Source organism: Acanthaster planci, linkage group LG02 (genome assembly GCF_054643075.1).
Source record: "Acanthaster planci isolate LZ-2023a linkage group LG02, COTS_SCS, whole genome shotgun sequence".
Taxonomy (NCBI): domain Eukaryota; kingdom Metazoa; phylum Echinodermata; class Asteroidea; order Valvatida; family Acanthasteridae; genus Acanthaster; species Acanthaster planci.
The window spans coordinates 27,284,717-27,307,045 of NC_141778.1; the positions used below are offsets into that span (position 1 = coordinate 27,284,717).

General features: G+C 39.9%; 1 protein-coding gene across 2 annotated transcripts in view; it reads right to left on the reverse strand.

The window, feature by feature from the left end:
- Positions 1 to 12,339: 12,339 nt before the first annotated feature.
- Positions 12,340 to 22,329, reverse strand: part of LOC110975937 (gamma-aminobutyric acid type B receptor subunit 2-like) — a 127,817-nt gene continuing 117,827 nt past the window's right edge. Inside the window, exons 16-17 of one of the 2 annotated variants that reach the window (XR_015424283.1) lie at positions 13,910 to 21,483; positions 12,340 to 13,877 (exon numbers count right to left, since the gene is read on the reverse strand). Coding sequence is in view for 1 of the 2 variants with exons in the window: in XM_022228819.2 (XP_022084511.2) it covers positions 21,298 to 21,483 (186 nt within the window). In the remaining variant the exon portion in view is untranslated. Of the gene's footprint in view, positions 21,484 to 22,329 lie in introns of both variants that reach the window. The other variant, XM_022228819.2, reaches the window with a different exon arrangement.

A 22,329-nucleotide genomic window follows, 5' to 3' on the forward strand; every position in this document is an offset into this window, starting at 1 on the left:
CAAGACGTCTTAAATTACTCAACGATTTTGCATCATGGTCTCTGCCGTCTGTAACTTTAATGACGACTGAGGATCGCAAAATATTCCAAATCGTGCCTTGAAAACGTGTACAAAGTCAAAGGGCTGAAATAGATTTTTAAAATATCAATAATAAATCACATGATGACGTCATCGTGACGTCATTTTTCTGTGCACATTTTTAGACAAGGGTCCTTCAATGATGTAAGTTTGATAAAGATCCAAAGTTGCTAAGGGACTAAAGTGGGGGATGGAAGAAACGTGCACAAAACAAAGGGGATTTGGGTGCTCATCATCATCATCAGAAGAAAAGAACAAAAAGACTGCCTTTTTCGCAAAATGCGAAAAAGCCAAAAACTAGAGGAAATGCGTCTGTCTCAAGGACAGAACACAGGGCTTTTTTGCCTTTTTGTGCTTGTGAAGAAAAGTGCTCTGTGGGCATAGCACAAAATGTTTGAGAATATTCATAATAATAAACTTACATATATAATTTTAACCAAAAAGATGTGCTTCAAGAGATCAGTTTTAATGTCACATGACTTGTCCCGTGATGACGTCATCATCATGGGAGGGCAATGTACGCGTGTCAATCGTCTAAAGCATACCCTTTTCAAGATATCTTCAAGATTTGCATCCGATCGGACATCTACTTCAGGAGTTAAAGTGCCCCAAACAGTGCACACTTAACGTCACGTGACTTATCCCCTGATGACGTCACCAGCACAGCAGGTCAACATTCGTCTGTAACACTTTCCTTTCTAGTCATCTGCAAAATTTCAACCAGATAAAACCAGTCCTTTACGAAATAAAAGGCTTTATAGTTTACAGATTTCATCCCAAGTCAAAAAACGTGTACAAAACCGATGGGGAAAATAAAATATTGAAAAATCAGTAAAAAATAAGTTGATGACGTCATCATGACACCATTCATTTTCAATCAAAGATATCTTTTTACCATAAATTGCATCGAATAGCTCTTCTTCTAGTCTGCTCGTTTGCATTGACAGAAACCATTTCAAACTTTGTTTGAACAGTACAAGAATTTCAACATTGTTTGATACATTGTCGGAAACAATATCACATCTTGCCTTCCAGATCTGACGAAGCATTTGCATACTATTACACCAAATCCACGCATCTTGAGTGTATGTACAGTACATAAATAAATGCTCATGAGTCTCAACTTCCGTTTTGCAGAGGGGGCACGACACATCGCTACTTTTGCCATCTTAAAAATCAAATCCTCAGTGGGCAAAATTCGAAATTTTAATTTATACCAAAACTGTTTATCTTTGGGATCCAATAACTTTATTACTCACATAACTGTTCCATACACAAGGCCACTCAGGACTTTCCCAAGGTGCAATATATTTTGCCAGACATTCTGGATTTTAGGGGTAACAAATCTTTGTAGCATCAACTTTTTATACACATTTAAAAAAAATTTTCCCCGATACGTATATTATATTATTATTGTCAACCTCTTGCACAGATGATTAAGTGGACCCAGTCCCTTTTCTTGAATTAAAGACATCCACGTGTTTTCGGATACGGCCCATTAAACACTCAGAAATAATATTTTTAGCATTACACTTCTGTCCAATTTCTTGAAATGTAATTAATTTGTTGTCTCTCGTAATATCCTTTAAATAAGTAACAATAGCCCTTAGCTTTTAGGATCTGACTCTTTAAAACAGAAAAGTCTCTAGTAACAACTACATTGTTCCATAATGGAATTTCTTCACACTCCAATAGAGTACTGAAATCTTTTGACACCCGACCTCCAACTTTTTGAAAAGCGATAATGAGGTCCACATAAAAATCAGTAGCCAGTAAAGGCGTTTTGACATTAGCTAATATATACCAATCAGAACCGCTGGCTTTCTTAATCCTGTAGTCGAATATAGTTTTCTGTACTCCCTGCCCATTACAGTAACATTTAAACCACTGTAATCTAACACTCACTAGTTTACAACCAATGTCAGTTAAACCCATTACTCCCATAAATTTTGGTCCAACAATAGTGCTTCGTTCGATTCGATCGATTTATTTACCATTCCAAAAGACACGTCAGATCATATTACTCACTTTTTAAATGAGATTGTCTGGACAAGCAATGACACTCCGAACATAGTTTAAACTCGCTCAAGTAAAACTATTGACAATGACCGTCTTACCAATGTGCGTCAAATTACGCCGAGACCACGTACTTAAAGTACCTTTCATTTTACTAATTCTTGGTTCCCAGTTAACATTGGGAGGACATCATTTCCAAAAAAGATTCCAATAATTTTCAATTTATTATCCCACTGAAAGCCGTACGGCTCATCCACCCTCGTCCTCCATTCCCTCGCCATAAACCTTTAGATTCACCAGCGTTGATTTTGGAACCGGTTCCTTTACTGTAAACACTGAAAATATCGTCTATTACTCGGAAATCATCGTCATTTCCAAAAAACGAACTTGCGTCATCTGCGTGTTGAATAATTTTAACAGTACTCTTCGCATCAGGTAGGGTAATTCCTTTTAAAAGTCAAATTATTTCTAACAAGAGCAGCAAGACCTTATACACAAATAGAATACAGGAGGTATTCTTTTTGGTACATAAGAAGCAAGCAGAATATTGTTCTAAACGTCAGAGTTAATCTCTCCTACCTTTTTATCAAACGAAATTGTTACCTTCAGTTTGCAAATTTTTTGTGGGTGTATGAACAGAAAAACAAATCTTCACGGGGAACGTCAGAAAAAAGAACAGAGCTGCAAACCACCTACATGATATACGCACCTGCAAACGCTCAAAGGAAATGTCCCGGATGTTGCATAACCACGTACACGCGGAACGCATGTGGCGTGCACAAATGGTGAGCGCTGGTCGTGTCACGTGCGGACCAGATCAGTGCTATGTACGTCACGGGTTAAAAGGCTTAAAGTTTTATGTACAAAAATACCACCGTAACTCGAATAATGCCCACACCATTAAATATACTTATTTTGAAGTTTCTAATTCAATAAACCTCCACCAAAATGCTTCAAACGGCGTTGCAAGTATCGGAAGTCTATATAGGGTTGGGAGTCATTGCAAGTTCGTTTCTTTTCTGACGAGGAACAGCACGTAAATCAACACAGCTGCAACTGTGTAATCCTGGCTTTCAAGACGCTGAAACTAACCTGATTGCAACGCAGGCCCAATTGTCCCCTTCAGGCGGTCCAATCGCTGACACTACAGCAGCCATGTGACCGTAAAAAGAAAGGTCATATGACCACACATAGGGAAGCCCAAGTGGAAACAATAACAGCGCTTCACGTTGTTAAATGACTAAGTGATACGAAAGTTTTGCCACACGAAGGTACGTACCACGATGAAGTGGTTTAGTTTAATAAATACTTTTTTCAGGATAACTCCATTCCCCTGAGGTTCAGTTGTCGAGATTTTAATGTATAAGTACTTTGACAAGTGAAATTTGATTGGCCGATTGTATTATGACTTGCACCTATCAACATTTCCTTTTTTTCGAATGAAAAAATACTTGGATTCGAAATGCGTTAGTACATACAGAAAACATAATTCCTGCTTTTTTGGTCAATTCCTCATCTACAGTTCTGCTGAAGCACTGAGGAAATTCAAGTTGCTTTAATTTAAAAATAATTTTGAAACGGAATATTTCTTGGTATAAAACTAGAACTGGTTCTCTGATTCTTTGGGTTTGTAGCGCACATTTAGTGCTTTGATTATAAAAAGAGGCCGATCAACCGCACAATTTGTGCGTGATCACTGCTTACCGCACGCCGTGTGGAGTCCCAGTACCGCTGGAATATAACACAGTCCGCTCTCGCTTCGTCGTCAATCCCGAAATAAAGTAATTTTCATTCATATTGTTTTATTTGACAAAAATACTCTTAATTCAAACATTAAGCACTACTTATTCCGCACAAAAGTCATTTAGGCCGACAGGGTTTGATAGTTACAAATACAGTCATGCAAGTGTACATCAACAGCGCTTCCCCCTCATAAGACAAAACTCCTTCGGTCTCTTGTTCATATAGGTTTGGTACAGTCATTTCCCGAGTTCCGGATCGCAAAAATTATTCACTAAGACTGCAGCTAAAAATCCTCAAATTCGATTGAAATATGGTCAGAAGTCAACTTTGTGTTTTGGATATACTTCAATTTTTTTCTCTCAAAATCTAAGCTTTATATTTGGACTCACAGGATCGATCGACGAAAGTGACGATGACACCTTTCCTAGTTCTGGATCGGTTTAGGATCGAGACAAAAACGTCTTCACAAATAAAAAGTAACCTAATACGAAAATCCATTTTCAGCAAAAACCATTGTCAAATATTGCTTTTCTAATAGAGAATCTTTTAATTTTGAGAAAATTATATGAAAAATAAGAATTCCAATGAATCAAAAAGGTTTGACTCGACTTTTCAATTGTACAACGAACTATCAACGTTACCCTCCCCGCGCCGCACAGTTGACGAACCATTACGTCCCATACATTTCTGCTGCGCCCATGTAGGTGAGTTCGTAACGACTTAGCGTGGTAACGCCGCGCGATCCGAGAGTGGGGGAAAAGCTTGCAGTTTTCGGTAAATTAACAAAAACGGAAACTCTAAAAAAGTCATTCTGATTAAGCAGACATTAGATGCAAAGGTTTATATGACTATTCAATTTAAAGAAATATTTAAAATCACACGTAGCGAGTGACCTATCGCCCTCTTGTGAACTAGGAAATTCCGGAACTAGGAAAACGACTTGCGGTAAGAAAATTAGCTGTCGATCTCCGAATTCAAGTTTCATGTATGACTGCGGGACAAGGTTTTCATCGGCACGGTGGTTTTCCATGAAGTCTGTCCTTCAGTAAGAAATTTCACAGACATTTTGTGCTTAAATGTTTGTTCCTAACTTATTTACTTTTTTACGGGTACCCGGCCCGGAAAAATGGAACCGGGTTTTGAAATCGACGGGCGGGTACCCGGCTACCCGGCACAGGCCTATATTTGAAGGATGGTTTTAATCACATCTTCGATTTTTATCTCTGTCAATATTGCAGTTGAAATTTCCAACGATCCAATCAATACGATAGCTTCGTCGCGCCGTCCCGTCGCGTAGTGGCTTCGCCACTTTTCTCATTCCTTTCACGCTGTTTCATGCACTGTGTTGTGCCGTCGTGACGTTGCGTCCCGATGTCTTGCCGTCGCGTCGTGTTCTCGTACTGTCGTGTCGTGCTGTTGCGTCGTGTCGTCGTCCGTTGTATCGTGCCGTCGTGCCTAACTGTTTCTAAAAATGGCTGGTGATATATCACAAGTCTTGGAAAAAAAAGTGTGCCTGCATAGGCGTCAAAATACGCGGCCATAAAAAACAGTGCAAAATCAGACCGAAATAGTGCCGCCTCTTGACTCGAGAGAAGAGATAGTCCTCCGTTATTTTACTTGAAATTCGAGATTATGGCCAGAAGATCACTTATCGTTTCAATGTTATGGGGGTTAGCCATGTGAATTTTTTTATTCACCTTTCCCCGAAGATACCAAAAAATAGCGATAAAACTATGCACTCGGCTCTGAATGTAGCCGCCCGCCTCTATCCAAAATAGGTCCCCAATTTGGGGCTTTTTGTGGAAGAAATACTCCGGAACTGGAAACTACCAGTCCCAAATTCAAACTTTATAAAAATTTTTCAATGATCCCCGGGATCACAAAATATTAATGAGCTCGCTCCCAAAAATCCAACAATTAGGTGGAATGCACCCATAGGGCCTACAAGATTTGATAATTAAAAATGAACATTGGAACGCAACTTTGTCTCTAAGGGCGCCCCCTTTTCCCACCAGTAATGAGGCGACGGCGAGAGCACGATGTGACGGCACGACGCCAAGAGGAGACGGCACGACGCGACTACAAGATGCACCGGCTGAAGGCCATAGCGCAGCAGGTCGACGGCACGACGCAACGGGTCGACGGCACGACGCGATAGTACGACGAGATGATACGACGCAACGGCAAGAGAGCAGGATATGACGCAACGACGCAATGGCACGACGCGACGTCTCGACGCGACGGCACGACGCGACACTACCAGGGCACGACGTAATGCATTATACGCAGCATAAAAGTAATGAGAAAGGAGGCGCCGTTCGAACCCCTGAGTTTCCCCCCCCCCCCAGCCTTCAGGCCTGAAGTGTCTGTATATTTATGCACTGTCGTGTAGTATAAGTAAACCCAAGTGGTATTTATCATTGCAGATCTCTGTTTTTGTGCACAGTACTCGTGCATCTGATAGTTTTGTAACGAGGGCAAACGGGTTGGGCTTGTCAGTCTCGTAGATTTGTGTGGATTTTCCCCTTTTCTGCTGTATTTGTATTAAGGAGGGAAACAGTTGTATATTAAGGTTTCCCTGTGTAAAACAGCATGTTGTGCCAACACTGTTGGTATTTTGCGCGTTTAATCCGCAATCATTTACATGCTTCCACCCAGTATTGAAAGGGACGTGTGCCTTTATATTCCCCGATTTGTTCTGTTGGAGCTTTTATTGACTAACAGGTCTATTGCTCTAGTAAATCACTTTTTGTATTGTGATCATTCTAGTCGACCTCATACCTTCATATACGAGAGAGTCTGTTGAGCCATTTCTCTCGGTGGTTTTCGTGTATAAGAAACCCTTTAACGTTGGTCACTTTTTTACCTTTCTGAAGATACAAAGAGTCGCTGTTTTATTCCCCACTATTTAGTGGTGGGGATTCGCTGCAGCTGAATAGTAGTTGCACTGTGTTGGGTTATCTTTTACATTATTACGGAACATTGTTGTGTACATTAGTTACATGTACTAGATTACGATACACATGTAACATTATCTTACGATACCTGTTGTCTGTTCATGAGAAACTATGGCATCCGCAGAAGCCCTCATAAATGTTATTGTGCAGTCGCGAAAGGCTCAAGTTGATGTGCTCAAAACCATGATTTGTGAAAACTTGCAAGTGAGCCTACCAATATTTTGTGGCCGACCCCAAAACGCCGGGGACCTTTCCCTGGAAGATTGGTTGGACGAGTTTCAATCGTATTGCAGAGAATTTCAACTTGAGGGTGCTGCAAACGTCACAGCAGTTCTTGACCATTTAGGAGGCGTTGTCAGAGAAGAAGTTTTGAAGAATCTGTTCATTCTCTCAGAGCAAAGTTCTATGCTCTGAAGCAGAAACGGGGTGAATCATTGATGGATTTTGGTCGGACCTTGATGATTTTTAATCGCATAGAAAAAGGCAGCCTCAAATCCTGGTGAAGAAAATGAAGCTCTCAATTACCCTAAGAGACAAAAGTCTGAGTGAGCAGTTTATTGAAGAGGTTCTGGATTCATGGGCGCGATTAGGGTTGCGCAAATATGAATGAAATGTCCTGACCTCACATTCTATAAATCCTGGGATGTAGCTCTTGAGTTGTATGCAGAGTTTATTTACAGATATTTATTTGATTGCTGTTGACCCTTACTCGAATTGTTCGTCTGATGCGTTAGAACAGGGTAGCGACACAAACCTTAAACAAGAACTAAGCAATGGGCTTATTAGAGACATCCCGAAGCCAGTTGATGCTGACAGTTCACATCAGTTTTCTCTTTCATGTTGTGCGAAGCAAGATGATATTCTAACCTGTATTCAGTGCCAGTATAACGGAAATGAAAAGGGAAATAGTAACCCAGGCCGAGAAAACTGAATTGTGGGTTTTAAATCTGACAAAAACTTGGTTCCTGCATTGAACCTTAAGGCAGAGGAAAAAGTGGGTTGTCAACTGAGGTAGATGACAGCTTTGAATCTTAAATTGTTGAAACTACAGTAGTACAAAATGACCTTGGTAATGACACTGAAAGTGATGTGGGTTAAAGTTAGTCTTCAGATATAGATGAGCCCGAGAAAACCTCAAATGTGGCCTCTTTCAGTTATTAGTCGATCCCAAATTGGTTGCATAAAATGCAAACATGCTCAGAGAGTGTATTGGTGGAAATTTCATTCCTGCATGAAGAAGCTCAACAGACTGAACATGATATGTGCCCACTTAGACTTCAACTTAGGTGATTTTTGTTATTTTATGGTACATGTCTGATAAGTCTCAGACCTAGTATAAAGTTGTTTGATAGTGTTCATCAGTGAGATTTGCCTGCCTTGGCGGGATAGTGGTGAACATTGTAGCTCACGGTTCATATTTTGTTGGGGTCGCATATAAGGTGGCATTTTTGTTTAAAAAGTTATTAATGGCTGTAGTTCATGTGCATATTGAGAATTACTGAGCTTTGTTCAATGTATTACACAGGAGCCGCTCGTATTTTTACACCACTTATTACTTCATCATGGTGCCCATTCATGTTTATGATATTCATTTTGCCTTCCATATTATGGTATCCAATTTTAACCTTTCAAAAATAAGTGTCTGGACTGAACAAGAAAGTAAGCCCTGTGGTTCCCATGACAAGACATTGTAAATCATTTTGCACTCCTTGCAGTCAGATTCTGAATTGCTCATGTTTCAAGTGTTATCTTAACTGAGGATTAAATTCGCTAACTTTGTTGGCTTGTATTTTGAAAACCGTACTGAAATCAGTTTGGAGGTTTAAAGTGTTGCTGAAAAAATGGGTTAATGAATAATGGGTTGAATTCCATGACACGTTCTTCACTCCTAGAACAAAGTTGAAGTTTTTCAAACGAATTGAAACTGAACCATTCGAGGGCGAGGGTTATCAAAGCAGGGAAGATGTAGGGAAGCGTGTTTTAGGGGTCACCGTATAGTTTATTCGGCACGCCGCCCAGCCCTAGAAATGTATAACAAATACCCGCGAAGATAGTGCGGTGGGCGAGTGTACTCATCCTTTCCAGTGCGGGCACCACTGAGTATCTTGTAATCGAAATGTCGTTACAAAAACAAACTTTTGACTTTGTAATAGCTGATTTGTAGTCTCTTCACCAGCACAATCTAGGATTTCATAGTGTCTGAGCCGACTTGATGAATACTGGAGTCATAGCAAATCGCAGAAGGAGTGATGTTGAAGAGGTTATTAAACACCTCGATTGTTTCACGTGAAGCCTACACTGTACATGAACATGTACTTCAGCTGTTTGTTTGTGTGGTGACTCGTATGCTTTACACTAGGGTTTCACTCTTTACTCCACACACTATTCATTATTAGGTGCTGTCTGGAAGGCCATGCCCACAGCCACACACCTGCCTGGCATTCGAGGAATATGAAATTAAATGTAAAGAAAAGAAAGGAATAAAGGATTTGAATCATTTAATTGTAATCATACCTGGACATCTAAACCCTGTATAAATAAACTCTGTATATTTTGAGACAGTTACATTTGGACTCTTTCTGCCCGTCTTCCTTTGCCTTGGCGTCCTTAAACTAAAACTAATAATTCAAGTGGACCTCCTTAATAGATGGCCTGTCATTACATACTGTTTGTGCTCGCAAAAATGTTTCTTTTTACACTCAATACAGTTGATTTAGTTGTAGGCTTACCGTGTAGACAGAGAGGTCTACATTGTTTGCGCTTATATTTATCTTTACTGTGTTTGCACGTTGCTCGGCGTCTAGGACTGTCTAAACTCATTACACAACAAGAACTTATTCAACCATTTTTTTTGTACTTCAAAGTCAGACTGTGACAGTTTTGGTTGTCATGTTGCTATACATTGGTTTTGGTTAGAGTTGTTTCCAGAGAAGGGGAACGACTCTCTTTGTTTAACTGTCCTTTTGGTTTTTTTTTTTGGGGGACCGCTCAGCCATGGCTCGGCCGCGGTGGCTTCAATTATTTAATTTTACCGAGTAGGTACCTAGGAGATATTTCAACGCTAAGAAATACTTTATTTTCTGCTGGGCAGGTACCCAGTAAAACACGGCATATTACCCCTACTTGTTTGAAAATTGAAATTGTGTTTGGAATTATCAAATTGTGGTTGTGGTGAATTTCAACATTTTCCTGGCAATTTTATAATGACAGATAGACTTCGGTTTCAATAATAAACTTCATGTTAACTGACTGTACTTTTGTGTTCGACTTTCGTTCCCGAGTCACTAAATTCTTACGCTCGCAAGGCCGTAAGATTACGCGGGATGAACAGAATCGGTGCTGAGTTAGCTCGATATGCAAACGCGTCCGGTCGGGAAGAGAAAAAAAATCTAGCGCAAAACCAATAGCAAATCTAAAACCTTCAAACCTTTCTCCACCACATCCACTTTTGAGAAGTTCAGGTAAACTTCCAGTTCTTCGCTTCGATCCTTCAAAAATCGCATCAAAAGGTAAACAAACTACCGCTCACCAAAAAACCTTTCACAAAAATCACTGGTTTTGACCACTCCGGTACTATTTCTCAGTTTTTTTTCCACAAAACACGTTGGGAAAAGGCCTTATCTTACCATGGAAATATTTGGGGCAGGAATTTTTCTTTTCAAAAAGTGAAAATAAGACGTACATTTCATGAAATGAAGCAGCTGTTTGCCTGGCACGAATTCCCATGGCCCTCATTATGCATGCAAACAACCCTAAAAACGGAACCTCTGAAACATGCGTGTGCTGTCTACAGCAGTTAAGTGCTGAGCTTGCGCGGTTCTAAATCAACTAAACTCCTGTCGCGGCAAAGGGACACGAACATATGTGTGTATTACGTTTGCCATAAGAGATTCACCTGGTACCCTAACATAGGGGAAATGTCAATGTTTTAACGGGTACCCTACGAAGGGGAAATGTCAAAGTTTAACGGGTACCCTACGTAGGGGAAATGTCAATGTTTTAACGGGTACCCTGAGTAGGGGAAATGTCAATGTTTTAACAGGTACCCTACGTGGGGGAAATGTCAATGTTTTAACGGGTACCCTACGTAGGGGAAATGTCAATGTTTTTACGGTTGTGTGCATTAACCGTGGTATGTTTAAAATCTTTCGCGTTAGTGGCATTCTTTAGCGACAACCTTAGCCAGGAATTTCCAGGGTTGATCCAGAGGGGAGAACCCGAAGTACCCCTCTTCCCTTTTAATTTTTCTCTTTAACATTATTAAGTTTGGGACAAATCTAAAACCTTTTCTTTTCTCTCTGTTTCTTTTCCCTGAGTTGATGATTAAAACGCTTTAATGAAGGAAAATTTCACTGAATATATGCACCACTCACATGTGTTTGGGTTAACCCTTTTTTGTTTGTCGGATGCCCTCCTTTTGAAAATACTGGATCAACCACTAGTATCCCCTTTCCAGCACAATGCCTTTTTGACCCGCGCGTATAAGGTGAACTTTGGACGTTGCGGATTTCGTGATGCTCTCAAGGAACGAAAACAGCGTCGCCGCTAATAACGATATTTTCATCCAAGCAGCTTATTTGAGCCTGTCCTTCAGTATGATTGCGATGGCAGATCACTGTTTCTTGTCATGTGAAAAATAATTATTTCGTCCATCGCCAGACCATATGAGATGAGATTGAACGCATAACCACTCAGAATCAGATTATTATCAGTCAAATGCCACCTGCTTCAGATTATACTCTGATGTACAGAGAACACCTCAAGATGTCCCCGGCAGCACTATTTATGACTTGGCAGAAATCAACCAGTGGTAAGTTTTAGGATAAAGTAAGAATTGCGAATAAAGGGAATAAATGTAAATAGGACTTATAACTTTCGTGTAAAACCGCACATATCACATATCGGTCTCGACCAGTAGGAATGGCTAAACTGTCGTAGGCGTTTATAAATTTAGAAACCCGTCACAAGGATAATCCTGAAGTGTGCCGCTTTCGTACCCTTTATAGCCAGTGTATTTCAGGCTTTCTGTCGTTGTGATTGCAATCTTCAAACAAAATCATTCCGCTGAATATTATTACCTAGTTTTGTCAAACGAGGCAATCCACCTGTTACTTCCAGATCGTGAACTTTAATTCAAATTCGGGCAATTTACTCGCCCAAAAAGTGGAAAATTCACTTCCAAGTTTCCACTGGCGTGTTTCTTAGTCAAGGTACTAATTAAAAGCATTTCGATCTAAATTTAGAATGATTTGTTTTCACTTTCCGATAGATCACCACTCCTTAAAATAATTAATTAGTGTTGCCGTTCATTTCGAATTCGCAATGTTTCCAATAACCAGTTACAAAATACTCCAGAAGAGTTTTGTCTTCATATTAATTGACAGGCTTATTGATAATTGACAGGCTTATTCAGCCTGTTAAATCTTTGTTAGATATGAAAAGCTTTCTACAGACTATGCCTATACAAAGAACGTGTTTGACGGACATGCCCAAGAAAGGAATATCACTCTTAGAACAGAACACACAGAGCAGGAAATTACCCAAATTAATGCATATACCGGAAAGGAGTTTTTAATCACAGAAATCTCGGATTGATTAAATACCTCACAAACACCATTGATAATGTCGTAAACTTTTAATTATATATTTCATTAACATATAATACACCAAATTTTGAAATCAGTGTATAATACACTTTAATGAAATACAGGACTCCTATCAGTGTATAGATATCTCTCACAGGACACTATCTTCGTAGAAAAATGCAACTGCGTGTTCAGTTTCTTCAGGTTCATGCCCGCGCAGTGTGCAAATCAGTTGCTCTATACAAGTACAAACGTGCATGTAGATTCAAAATGTCGTCTTGTGCCGCAGCTGATGCGTGTCAAAATTCGTCCTCCAAAATGTCGATGCACGTGATACTATGTATAGTGTGCAGTACTAGTGTCATTTGAGAAAGACCTGTTGTCTTTGAAAATGTGCTCACCGGCTAGACAAAAAGTGACGCGTTGAAAATACATTTTGGTGGCAATTTATTGGCAATCTCGTCACTTTTTATTCAGGAAAAGTATGGTAAAATCTGACACCTCTTATGCGTTAAATACTCTAGTTTGGACATAATTAAGCGTGCACCATTAATGTAAAGTATGATGCGTTCGTCCATTAATCGTTATCGACCCGAACAGCCCTGCACCAATCGGTAATATTATGGCCATTAACCATGGTACACTACCGCTTAGGCAGAACAAAAAAAAAGAAAAAAAAGAAAATGCTCGCGCACACACACCCAATCAAAAAAAAAAAATGAAGAGTGCGTGGGAGCGGCGCCCCCATGATTTGCTGCCATACATCTTGGTTTTGTCCTCGTAGCAAAACGAAAATGGTTAAACTATTTGAAATTATTAAACTTTTCTGGCGTTCCATGACGAGAGGGCGAACTATGTGTTAGGGATGTCAATTCCAACTAAAGTGAAAGCACCATGAAAATATATCTGTACCATTATTTTCATACTTTTCCACCCTGTGAAAAATTCCTTTAAAAAGCCCTCTTCCGTATGGTTTGAAAATAATACCCGAGTCGTTTTTTGTTCTCAGACATGGAATTTTTTTATTATTTGCCCACGATTTAAGTGTTACAATCAGCGTAAGCCATGAGCTTACAATAACTTACTCTAGTGTACAACTGTTACACAAATAATGTAAAATTTAGAAGGGGATGGGCGTTAGCTAGTTGCAAATGAACAAAGAGGGGTCATTTTGATTAGCCACGTCTTTTGAGACTTTAATTGTCTCTCCACGCTGTCGCATCCCCCATCCTCCGTCCAACCCTACAATACGGCACTGAGTTACATTCACCAAATCTTCCGAAGATATAAAATAAAGGGTACGTTGCATGGAAAATAATGCAGACGTTAAATCTGCAATAGGCAGGAAGTTTCATGTTTAAATCTAGATGGAAAATGCCAAGTACGTCATGTAACCAGCTGAGGTGTATCAAACTTTGATATTGGGGTGGTTTTTTCTGAATAACGATTGTCCATTTTTAAATGTTGATGATTTTAATTCCTTTAAAAAAGAAGCACCCTTTTGTATAACATGTTGATGAACAATGCAACCAATGTTTTTTTCGCAGCTTTGTGGGAACTGGCTTAGGCTACTGTGTGGGGTGGATACCATCTGTTTCTTTCCCCTATAGTACCATCAACATATCATACTGACTTGCAACAAAATCACGTAAACACAAATAACTTTCGAATGGAATTCACTGGAGCCTCTGAAGCACGCAAGAGCAGGACATAAAAGGTTTTTTTTTGTGCACGGAGGAGAGTCATGGAGTCGTATCTTTGCTGAAATAGTTTGCACCTATTTCGTGCGGGAAACTTATTTGAGAAACTTCTGTTCTTCCTAGTTACAAATGTGGAGTTTGACTCCTGAGGAAATTTCTATTTCCTTGGCAGCAGCTTCCCAAACTAACGCGCCAATGTCGCTCTATCTTGCCTTGTCCTCCAGCTTTAAGTAAATTGCGCTTTCCAAGACATTTCACTGAATTTTAACATAATTACCATGTCCTCACTCTTATCCAGTCAGTCGTCCGTCATTTCAAACAAGACTCGTGCCGTTAGTCTTTTGATCTGGGGATTGTCAAATCGTCGCTTAGCATACATATCACATTTTCCACTTTTTCAGGACTCATGCAATGAATTTTTATGCATTCCTGAAAAATTCACCTTTCGTCAAATTTAGGCTGTTTTATAGTATGAAGGGCATTTTGGTTCTTTTTTTGGCTTTCAGTGTTCAGTATTTATACAGTATTCACGAGAAAAACCGTGATTGCATTCTGCGCAGAAACCTTATTGTAAGCCATTTAGCACAAAAAGTTGCTAAAGCTTGATATTTTGCTATTATAATTTTTTTCTTTTTTTCGTGATTCATCTCACACAATATACACGGGAAGAGCTGACATATCTTTGCTGTCTTAAATCTTTTGATTGCTCCATACTGGTCTTAGATAATAATCATGTTGACCTGCAAATTACCTGTTTCTGGTTTGAATTGGGTGAATCGATGGGGCGATAACTTCAGACTATGGGTCTAATGATCAATAACATACGACCACACTACCACATTCTCTTAGAGATAAAGGGCACAGTATACAACGTGAAACCTAAAAAACTCTGCATTATAGAGCATTCTTATTACAAATGATCGTTTGGGTTTCATAAGCATGACCACTTTTGTATATGATGCTTTGACTGTGGCAAAGGGCATCTTTTTTACTCAATTCACAACCAAACAAGGCACTTCCTATATCAATATTTCAATAGAGTGTACTTCAGTCCACAACCAATCTTTATTAAGGTCTTAAAAGATTGCATTTGTTACCAACAAACATCGCACTCTAAATAACCTATGTTGCTCCACAAGCCAAAATATTCGTTTTTTGCAGGCATTTTTGAAACAAAACACGCAATTTGCAATGAATATTACATGATGTAAGCAACAGCCTGAGTCGACTTGTCCGTCATTGCGTTTTCTAATTTTCCAATGGAGTTATTTTGTTCCAAAAAGCAATGATTAAAGTGGACATAAACAGTAACATTCCAAGTTCAAATATTTTCTCGTGAATTTGCATTAATTATCGTTAAAACATATCTAACCATCGCCCACAGATGGAAAAGAGGTTTACGCATAGGCCTACTTCAGTATTTCCATTTTGATTGTCATGATGTCACCAAATAAGCCATTCTGCCAAGACCGCCTATATTTTAAACTATCTCTTGAGGTCAAAACAAAACCGTACTTCACACAATTACATGCAGCAAGTGCCTGTTACTGTTTGAGATCGCTTCGGCGTTCATTACGATTCTGTTGGAAGTCAGGATGAAAACTGGGATTGGTACACTCGTACTTACACCTGTAAGTTACTCCTCTGTACTGCAGACTCAAAAACAAGGCAAATGGAAGGTTTTTCATCGTACGTGTCAGAACTTTGTAGAAGTGGTTGTCATTACAATGGGTTCGTCTGCATATTCAAGAGTCGGTTGGATGTCACCGTAAGTTGTTCAGTAAGGAAACTGTTCAAAATTTCCAGAAAGTATACCTTTCTGGAATTTCATCCCCTTTGTTTTACCGGTTAACTAGGGAAAACAGATTACTTTCTAATTAAAACTTGATGAGAGTACTGTAAAAGAATGACGGTATCGTGTTGTTTGGAGGAAATAAGGTCATGTAGGCCTACAGGGTGTCCACATAAAAAGTACACCGAGGTAAACATTACTGTAATGGCAAAACTGCTTGATAAATATATGTGAAAGTGAAACATCTCTGGAAAGGGCAGAATGTCCTCTTTTCAATGGTATACAGCTTGTGATGTTCTTGACACAGATGAGACAACAAACTAGACCGATGTTAAGGGTACTGAAATCGGCACTGTGACAAGTTGCATATTTTGAATAGCAAAAGTCAACACGTGGGGTCAAGGCCAAATGCTTTTACCATTGTAACACATGAATGGTCATCCTACCTGCATTGTGTGATGTACTTTCTGGATGTCAATAACATCACAAGCTGTATACCATTGCAAAGAGGACATTTGCCCTTTCTAGAGATATATTTCTCTTCTCCATATAAAGTACTTTTGCCATTACAGTCTTTTTTTATCTCGGTATGCTCTTTATGTGGACACCCTGTATATAGTAACCTCTCCAAACTTTCAGTTTTCTAATTCGTTTTCACCCCACTAAAACTTCGTCATTTCGATGACTTATTCGCGTTCAATTACCCACTTTCCGACCAAATTACCAACTTTCCACCCCAATAATACTCAGCTTTCCCATCGCAATCTACATTTTTTCTCTTATTTTGGTTTCAAACGTATGGTAATACCTGACCAAATTAATCAACTTTCTAGAAGTGATTCTTGGACAGAAATGAAACACGAGGATTCAAGAAAAGAATGTAAGCAGAGCAATTAAGATCTCAAGGTGGAAATTACTGCAACAAAGAATGGAGTTTCAATATTCATAGGGAAAAAGACATTTTGCCATCGGTGTAAAGAGGACACTTGTGAAAAAAAATCCTGCTTGTGACAGTAATTGGATGCAGTAGGCCTAATGAGCACATGTTGCGAGGTCTGTCCGTTGTCACTTCAAGTAGACCGACCGACCGTACATCTGTCGATTTACCCAATTCAATGACAATCCGATTGTTATTTCTTGATGCATGATAAGATAAAAAATGTCCTTGGAGAGCTGTCATTGTACAGTATAGCAGGAAAGACCGTTGCAGTTAGAGTCCTGCGTTTGGCAATTTAAAAAGGTCTTTTTGCGTTTGCACTATGTGTACCTCAATCTGCTTATAACAAAATGAACAAAAAGACGTGAATCGGCCGCCAGGGAGGCAGGGTACGTATTAAGCCAGACTTCGCTAGCGAATTTTTTCAAGCATGTGCAGCCTCTGCAGCCAGTTTATCAAAAAACAATGTTTGTTCTCGATGGCAAAAGTAGGTCAAACGTTAGGGATTTTGCTGTCTCTTTTTCCTGGTCACAGCTATAAGCTGTACTTAATTGCATGAAAAACACCACAGGCATCGCGAGGATATTACTTTCCCCATTCGTACGGTTATTCCTGCAGGCAGTAATCTGGAATTTTATTATTATACGTCGGACTGGATGGCGATGATCATTGAGCACTTTGAAGTGTCAGAGTTGTGTAATTCCTGTGTCCTGTATTATAGTATGGTTCGTTCAAGTCAGTCGTCTTATTTTTGCAGGCTGTTTAATAAGCAGGCCCACCGTCTGGGATGCGTGAGAAATAGGCTAGACTTGAGCATAAAATCGAGATGCGTCAAATTAAACCAACATTATCTAACACAAAACATAATTACTTATGATAAAACCGTCCTATTAAGCCGATCTATAGTACTCAAATTACCAATTACCAATTTTCATTTCATCCCACGTTCTTAAAGGGGTTTAAATTATACATGTACATGTTGATTCTGTTCTTTCGCAGAGTCGAGTGGGGCTTTTGTCGTTCATGTCTGTCCATGGTCTGTGAGTGAAAAGTCAATTCTTCGCGTGTCAGTCCATCTCAGATGCAACGTTATTTCCACGGGGAGGCAATTCATTCATCGTCTGTAGTGAGGTGGGTCGTGACTTTCGGTCAATTCGCCTGGTAAATGGCAACAGAGAGCAACTCATTACAGTGACAGACACATCGAGTGAAACTCGCAAATCACAGTGGCATATTCTGCTATTTTCAGCTTACGCTGTATACACCACCATCGCAACAACTTAAAACGAAGCCGCCCGGTGTCGGAGTGACAAGCCATCGAACATGTATTGATTTGTTGGGAGTAAGAAAAAAAAAGTATTTTATCGTTACTGCCATAAAAAAACATAGGAATTCAAGAAATTATCAGTCAATTCAAACGTCCTTCAAGTCGTCGCCATTAACTTCAGGGAAAATGATCCAATCACATTGTTAGTACTGCTCATGTGGTCAAGCTGATCAGTCGCTCTACTCATTATGTATGGCAAATAACAAAAGAAATGAGAACATACAGTCCTTCAAATCAGACCAAAATGTTACAGGCAAGAGAGAGTGGATGCTTTGTCATTGGTAATAAAGAGCTATTAATACACAATACATGCACATACTTCGTAATTTACATATGTATACTACAGACATATATCTTTTCTTATTAATTTTTACATAGTACTTTCTTCTCTGAGTCATTAAGTACATACGTTTCGTTGTTAGTGAGAAAGAAGGATATGTTTTGCAAAATCAGATTTGAATTTAAGAAGTTTATCAGTTTTCTCTCCAACTTGTTTCTTGGACGTATAATTCGCAGTAATTTATTAAACCGCGACACAAAAATTATTGTATGGTATCGGTAGTAAGGTAGTAGGTGCCTTAATTTCTTTGAAATTATGAGCTTGTGATGTGTGCGCGTTTATGCAAGCCTAACCAGAGCTTTTAAAACCCTCCAACGTGGGACCTTGTGTTAAGAATGTCTCAGAAATCACGTGATTTGATCGTTCTACTAACTGCTACGCATCACCCGATCGAACTCCCGTGAGTTAACTTTCTGCCTGCCTAGAATATTTGTTTCAAAGGAAATACACGCATTGAAAACGGCCACCTAACCTGAATGTCTAGCGTTCAGGAAGAGCTATTTGTCGTTTGGGGTAAATTTGCGGACAGAATTTTACCCACACTGAGCTGTTCATCAAATGTCATGTACTTCGTCAACAATGGTTAAGGTAGATGTGATGTGGTTCAATACAAATGGCAATGAGTTGGGCGTTTCAAGTTACATGCATGTACTTTGGGATTTTTCCTCCTTCGTTGGATAAGCCAAGTCAATGGCTGTCTCATTTGGTGCAAAATTTCCTATGTACAATCCAAACGATTCGCTGTACAGCTGCAGAACATTGGGCTCTTTTTGCTCGCACAGCTCCCTGACAGCATAATCACCGCTGCGTGCCGAACAAAGTCCGTGGTCTCGTATCAGTGTTGGTACTTTCGTCGTTGCATATTGAGTCATGCAGGGTCCAGTGTGAATGTCAGCCACTAAGGTTTATCAACTAAGGGGGAAGACTGAGTGTGCCGGCAGCCGAAAATTATTCAAAGACAACGTTATACCCGATAAGCCTGTCCAATTTTATTGTTGCACTTGTATTTCGCTGTGCCACCAGTTCACGTATATAGGCCAATGGTATCTGCTCTGAAATTTTGTCCACGTAGCGCTGTGGAAACGGTTCTCCAGCTGGTGCAAGTACGCAACGGGATCAGGTTGACAATGGGGCCACCGCTGGTGAACCAGGCGGTGAAGGAGACCGTTTGATTGTTTGATAAATGCGGCTTGAGGTTCAGAGTGAAGGACAGATGTTTTGAATTTTTTAGGTTGTTATTTTATTCCGAAAAAAATTGTCAGGCTAGGCCGTGCAGCTCAGGCGTGCAAGTCCTTTGTACGAAAACATACCCACGAAACCAGGTCCTAAGAGGTCGTGACATTTTTCGTTTCCATAGTCCTGCGCAATTAAAAAATTATTTCTGCGTGGCGCCACCAACTGCACAAACGTAGACAGTTTTTGAAAAACCCGCAAAATTGGTCCGTATTTTTATCGCACTATTACTATTTTTACAGTGCCACTTTGTTGACCAAGTCCCCTTTAGTTCAGCCAAGAGCAGCCTTTCACCAACTCGCTCCCAACCTTCCCGGATATTGATTAACGAGACCAAGTGTACACAAAACCTCAATCAGTTTTCTTCCATCGACTTTTCTTCATGTATGAATTGTTCAGAACCCCTTATATAAAATACAAAAGGAGCAGCTCGGCGGTCATTATCGATAATTCCGGAGCAGGTAGATAATTATCGATTATTATCGATATTATCCATAATTCTGGAGCTGGGAACAACCACTCATGGACTATTCCTCAGTGTATAACTCGGGCATGAATTACCGATCAGTCATTACTGAGTGAACCGCTCAGATACGGAAGACCTATATGCTGTGATTATTGTTTCCATAATGAATATTCCTTACAGTAATATCCAGTATCAATAGTAATAGAAGTTGATTGGCACGCAGGGCACCAGTTTTCCATATGTGCCAATAATCTACAACGGAAGTCTATTATTGTGAATTTAGACGATGTAAATAATTATTCAAAATAAATCAATTGTGTGTGTAACTCAATCCACTGATGACTCTCTATCATTATTTTGACAACAGATCCCTACCCTAAGAGAGCACGGGTTACACAGGGCAGAGTTAAAAATAGATGCCTCATCTGCAAATTATCCAGTTGGAGTTTTTGTGCTGGTTATTCTGTGACCCTAGATCACATATTTGGCCTCAACACGGCACATGAGATCAATTAGTGTCCTTGTGATGTAAAGAGTACGTATGCTCGAAATTGGATTCTCTCCTTATGAGGGCTGCACGTGCACGCCCTTCTGCACTGGGGACATTCTCTCCGAGAATGACGATTTCAGAAGGCGCTGCAAATTCCAAGGCGTTCCGGCTGAGCTCAGTGCCATCTACTCAAGGCCTATATACAGCATTTTACATAGTAAGGTAGTAACCTTAGGAAAAAGTGGGCGGCATTTCAGCTGCAAGCTTAGAAAATGAAAACCACGAAGTCCGCTCCCGGTCACGTAGTCGTTGAATTTGCAAATCACTGATCAATCTTAAAATGGGACCTCTGTAGGGGATCACGGGGAATTCGATTGATATAATCGTACCTTGTGTCAATAATACCAAAGCACATTTTTAATCTAGAATGGAAATCACCAGATGTTGTAACCTTTTAATTCTTTTGTTAAAGATATACAATGTTGCAGTTTACTATCAAGACACCAAAATCTGCGAAGTTTGTGGGTGTTGGTTTTCAAGGCCAAATGGAAAGCAGCTTAGCCCTTACTTTTTACACGCCGGCTAGTAGTAGACTATTTACATTGAGGCAAGGCTTCGACTTGTTCAGATCCATTATATTCTGGCCTCGCTGGGTCGTTCCCGCTCTTCCTGCACTACGGTACTGTACTCCCCACCGAGCACTACGCTACGCGTCCTTTCCTCGCAAGGCCCGTTTCGTGTCCCTTGTCGGCCATTTATGTTGGACATCACGCGGGTGCCCACTTCCTCCGGCGCGTAACCATAGATGATTCTCAAAACCTTGTGGCAATAACCAAAAGTAGCATTAGGATTAAACGTCTCATTATAGCCACTGAAAGGAACAGGAGGTAAAACGGATAGCAAAACGGATCAAAAAATTGCTAGCCATGATAGAAAATATTCCAAGATATGAGTTGCATTGTGTCCACCTCCCCGAAAAGAATAGGATAACCACAACTCCCCCCCAAACAGATTTGTTTTACAAAGAATACTTTGTAGGTGAGTAGGAAAGAAAATAATCGGTATATTTGTCAAATATTAGCACCAAAACCCTAGGAAAACAATACCAGCAAAGAAAAGTGAGGCTGTCGGGATCGTAAGCAAGGCCCTTGATAGTTTTTTCTCCCCCATCATCATGCTGAATTAGCCTGAAGCCACATTCAATTTGGAATTTGTCCCCGTGACACCAAAAGCTGGATACGCAGCTGCGATAAACATTTTAATTTTAGCGTCAGTACACTTGTTAATGGTGCAACGCTTTGTAAGTTACTAAAGGATGTGTAATTGCGAAAGGTGGACGGTCGTTTTGTGCTTTGGATAATCATAAAGGAAACATTAAACTTTTAAGTTTAAGAGTGTAAGCTGGGTAGAAAATGTGCATACAAATTAATGCAAGACTACACAAACATTAAACCAGAAAAAAAAAAAACAGTCACCCGTGGCGCAAAATGGCTTCAAGGCTCAGACGAGTTTTCCGGTAGTATTCCCCGGAATTTTCGTTTTTCACCTGCACAATTTGTGGGGGGCTTGCCCCATTCAAACAGAACGGGTCCCAATTATTTTATAAATTAGAGTGTATCAGTAGGCCAGAATTAATTCAGGGACGCACTATGAGATTGTAAATCT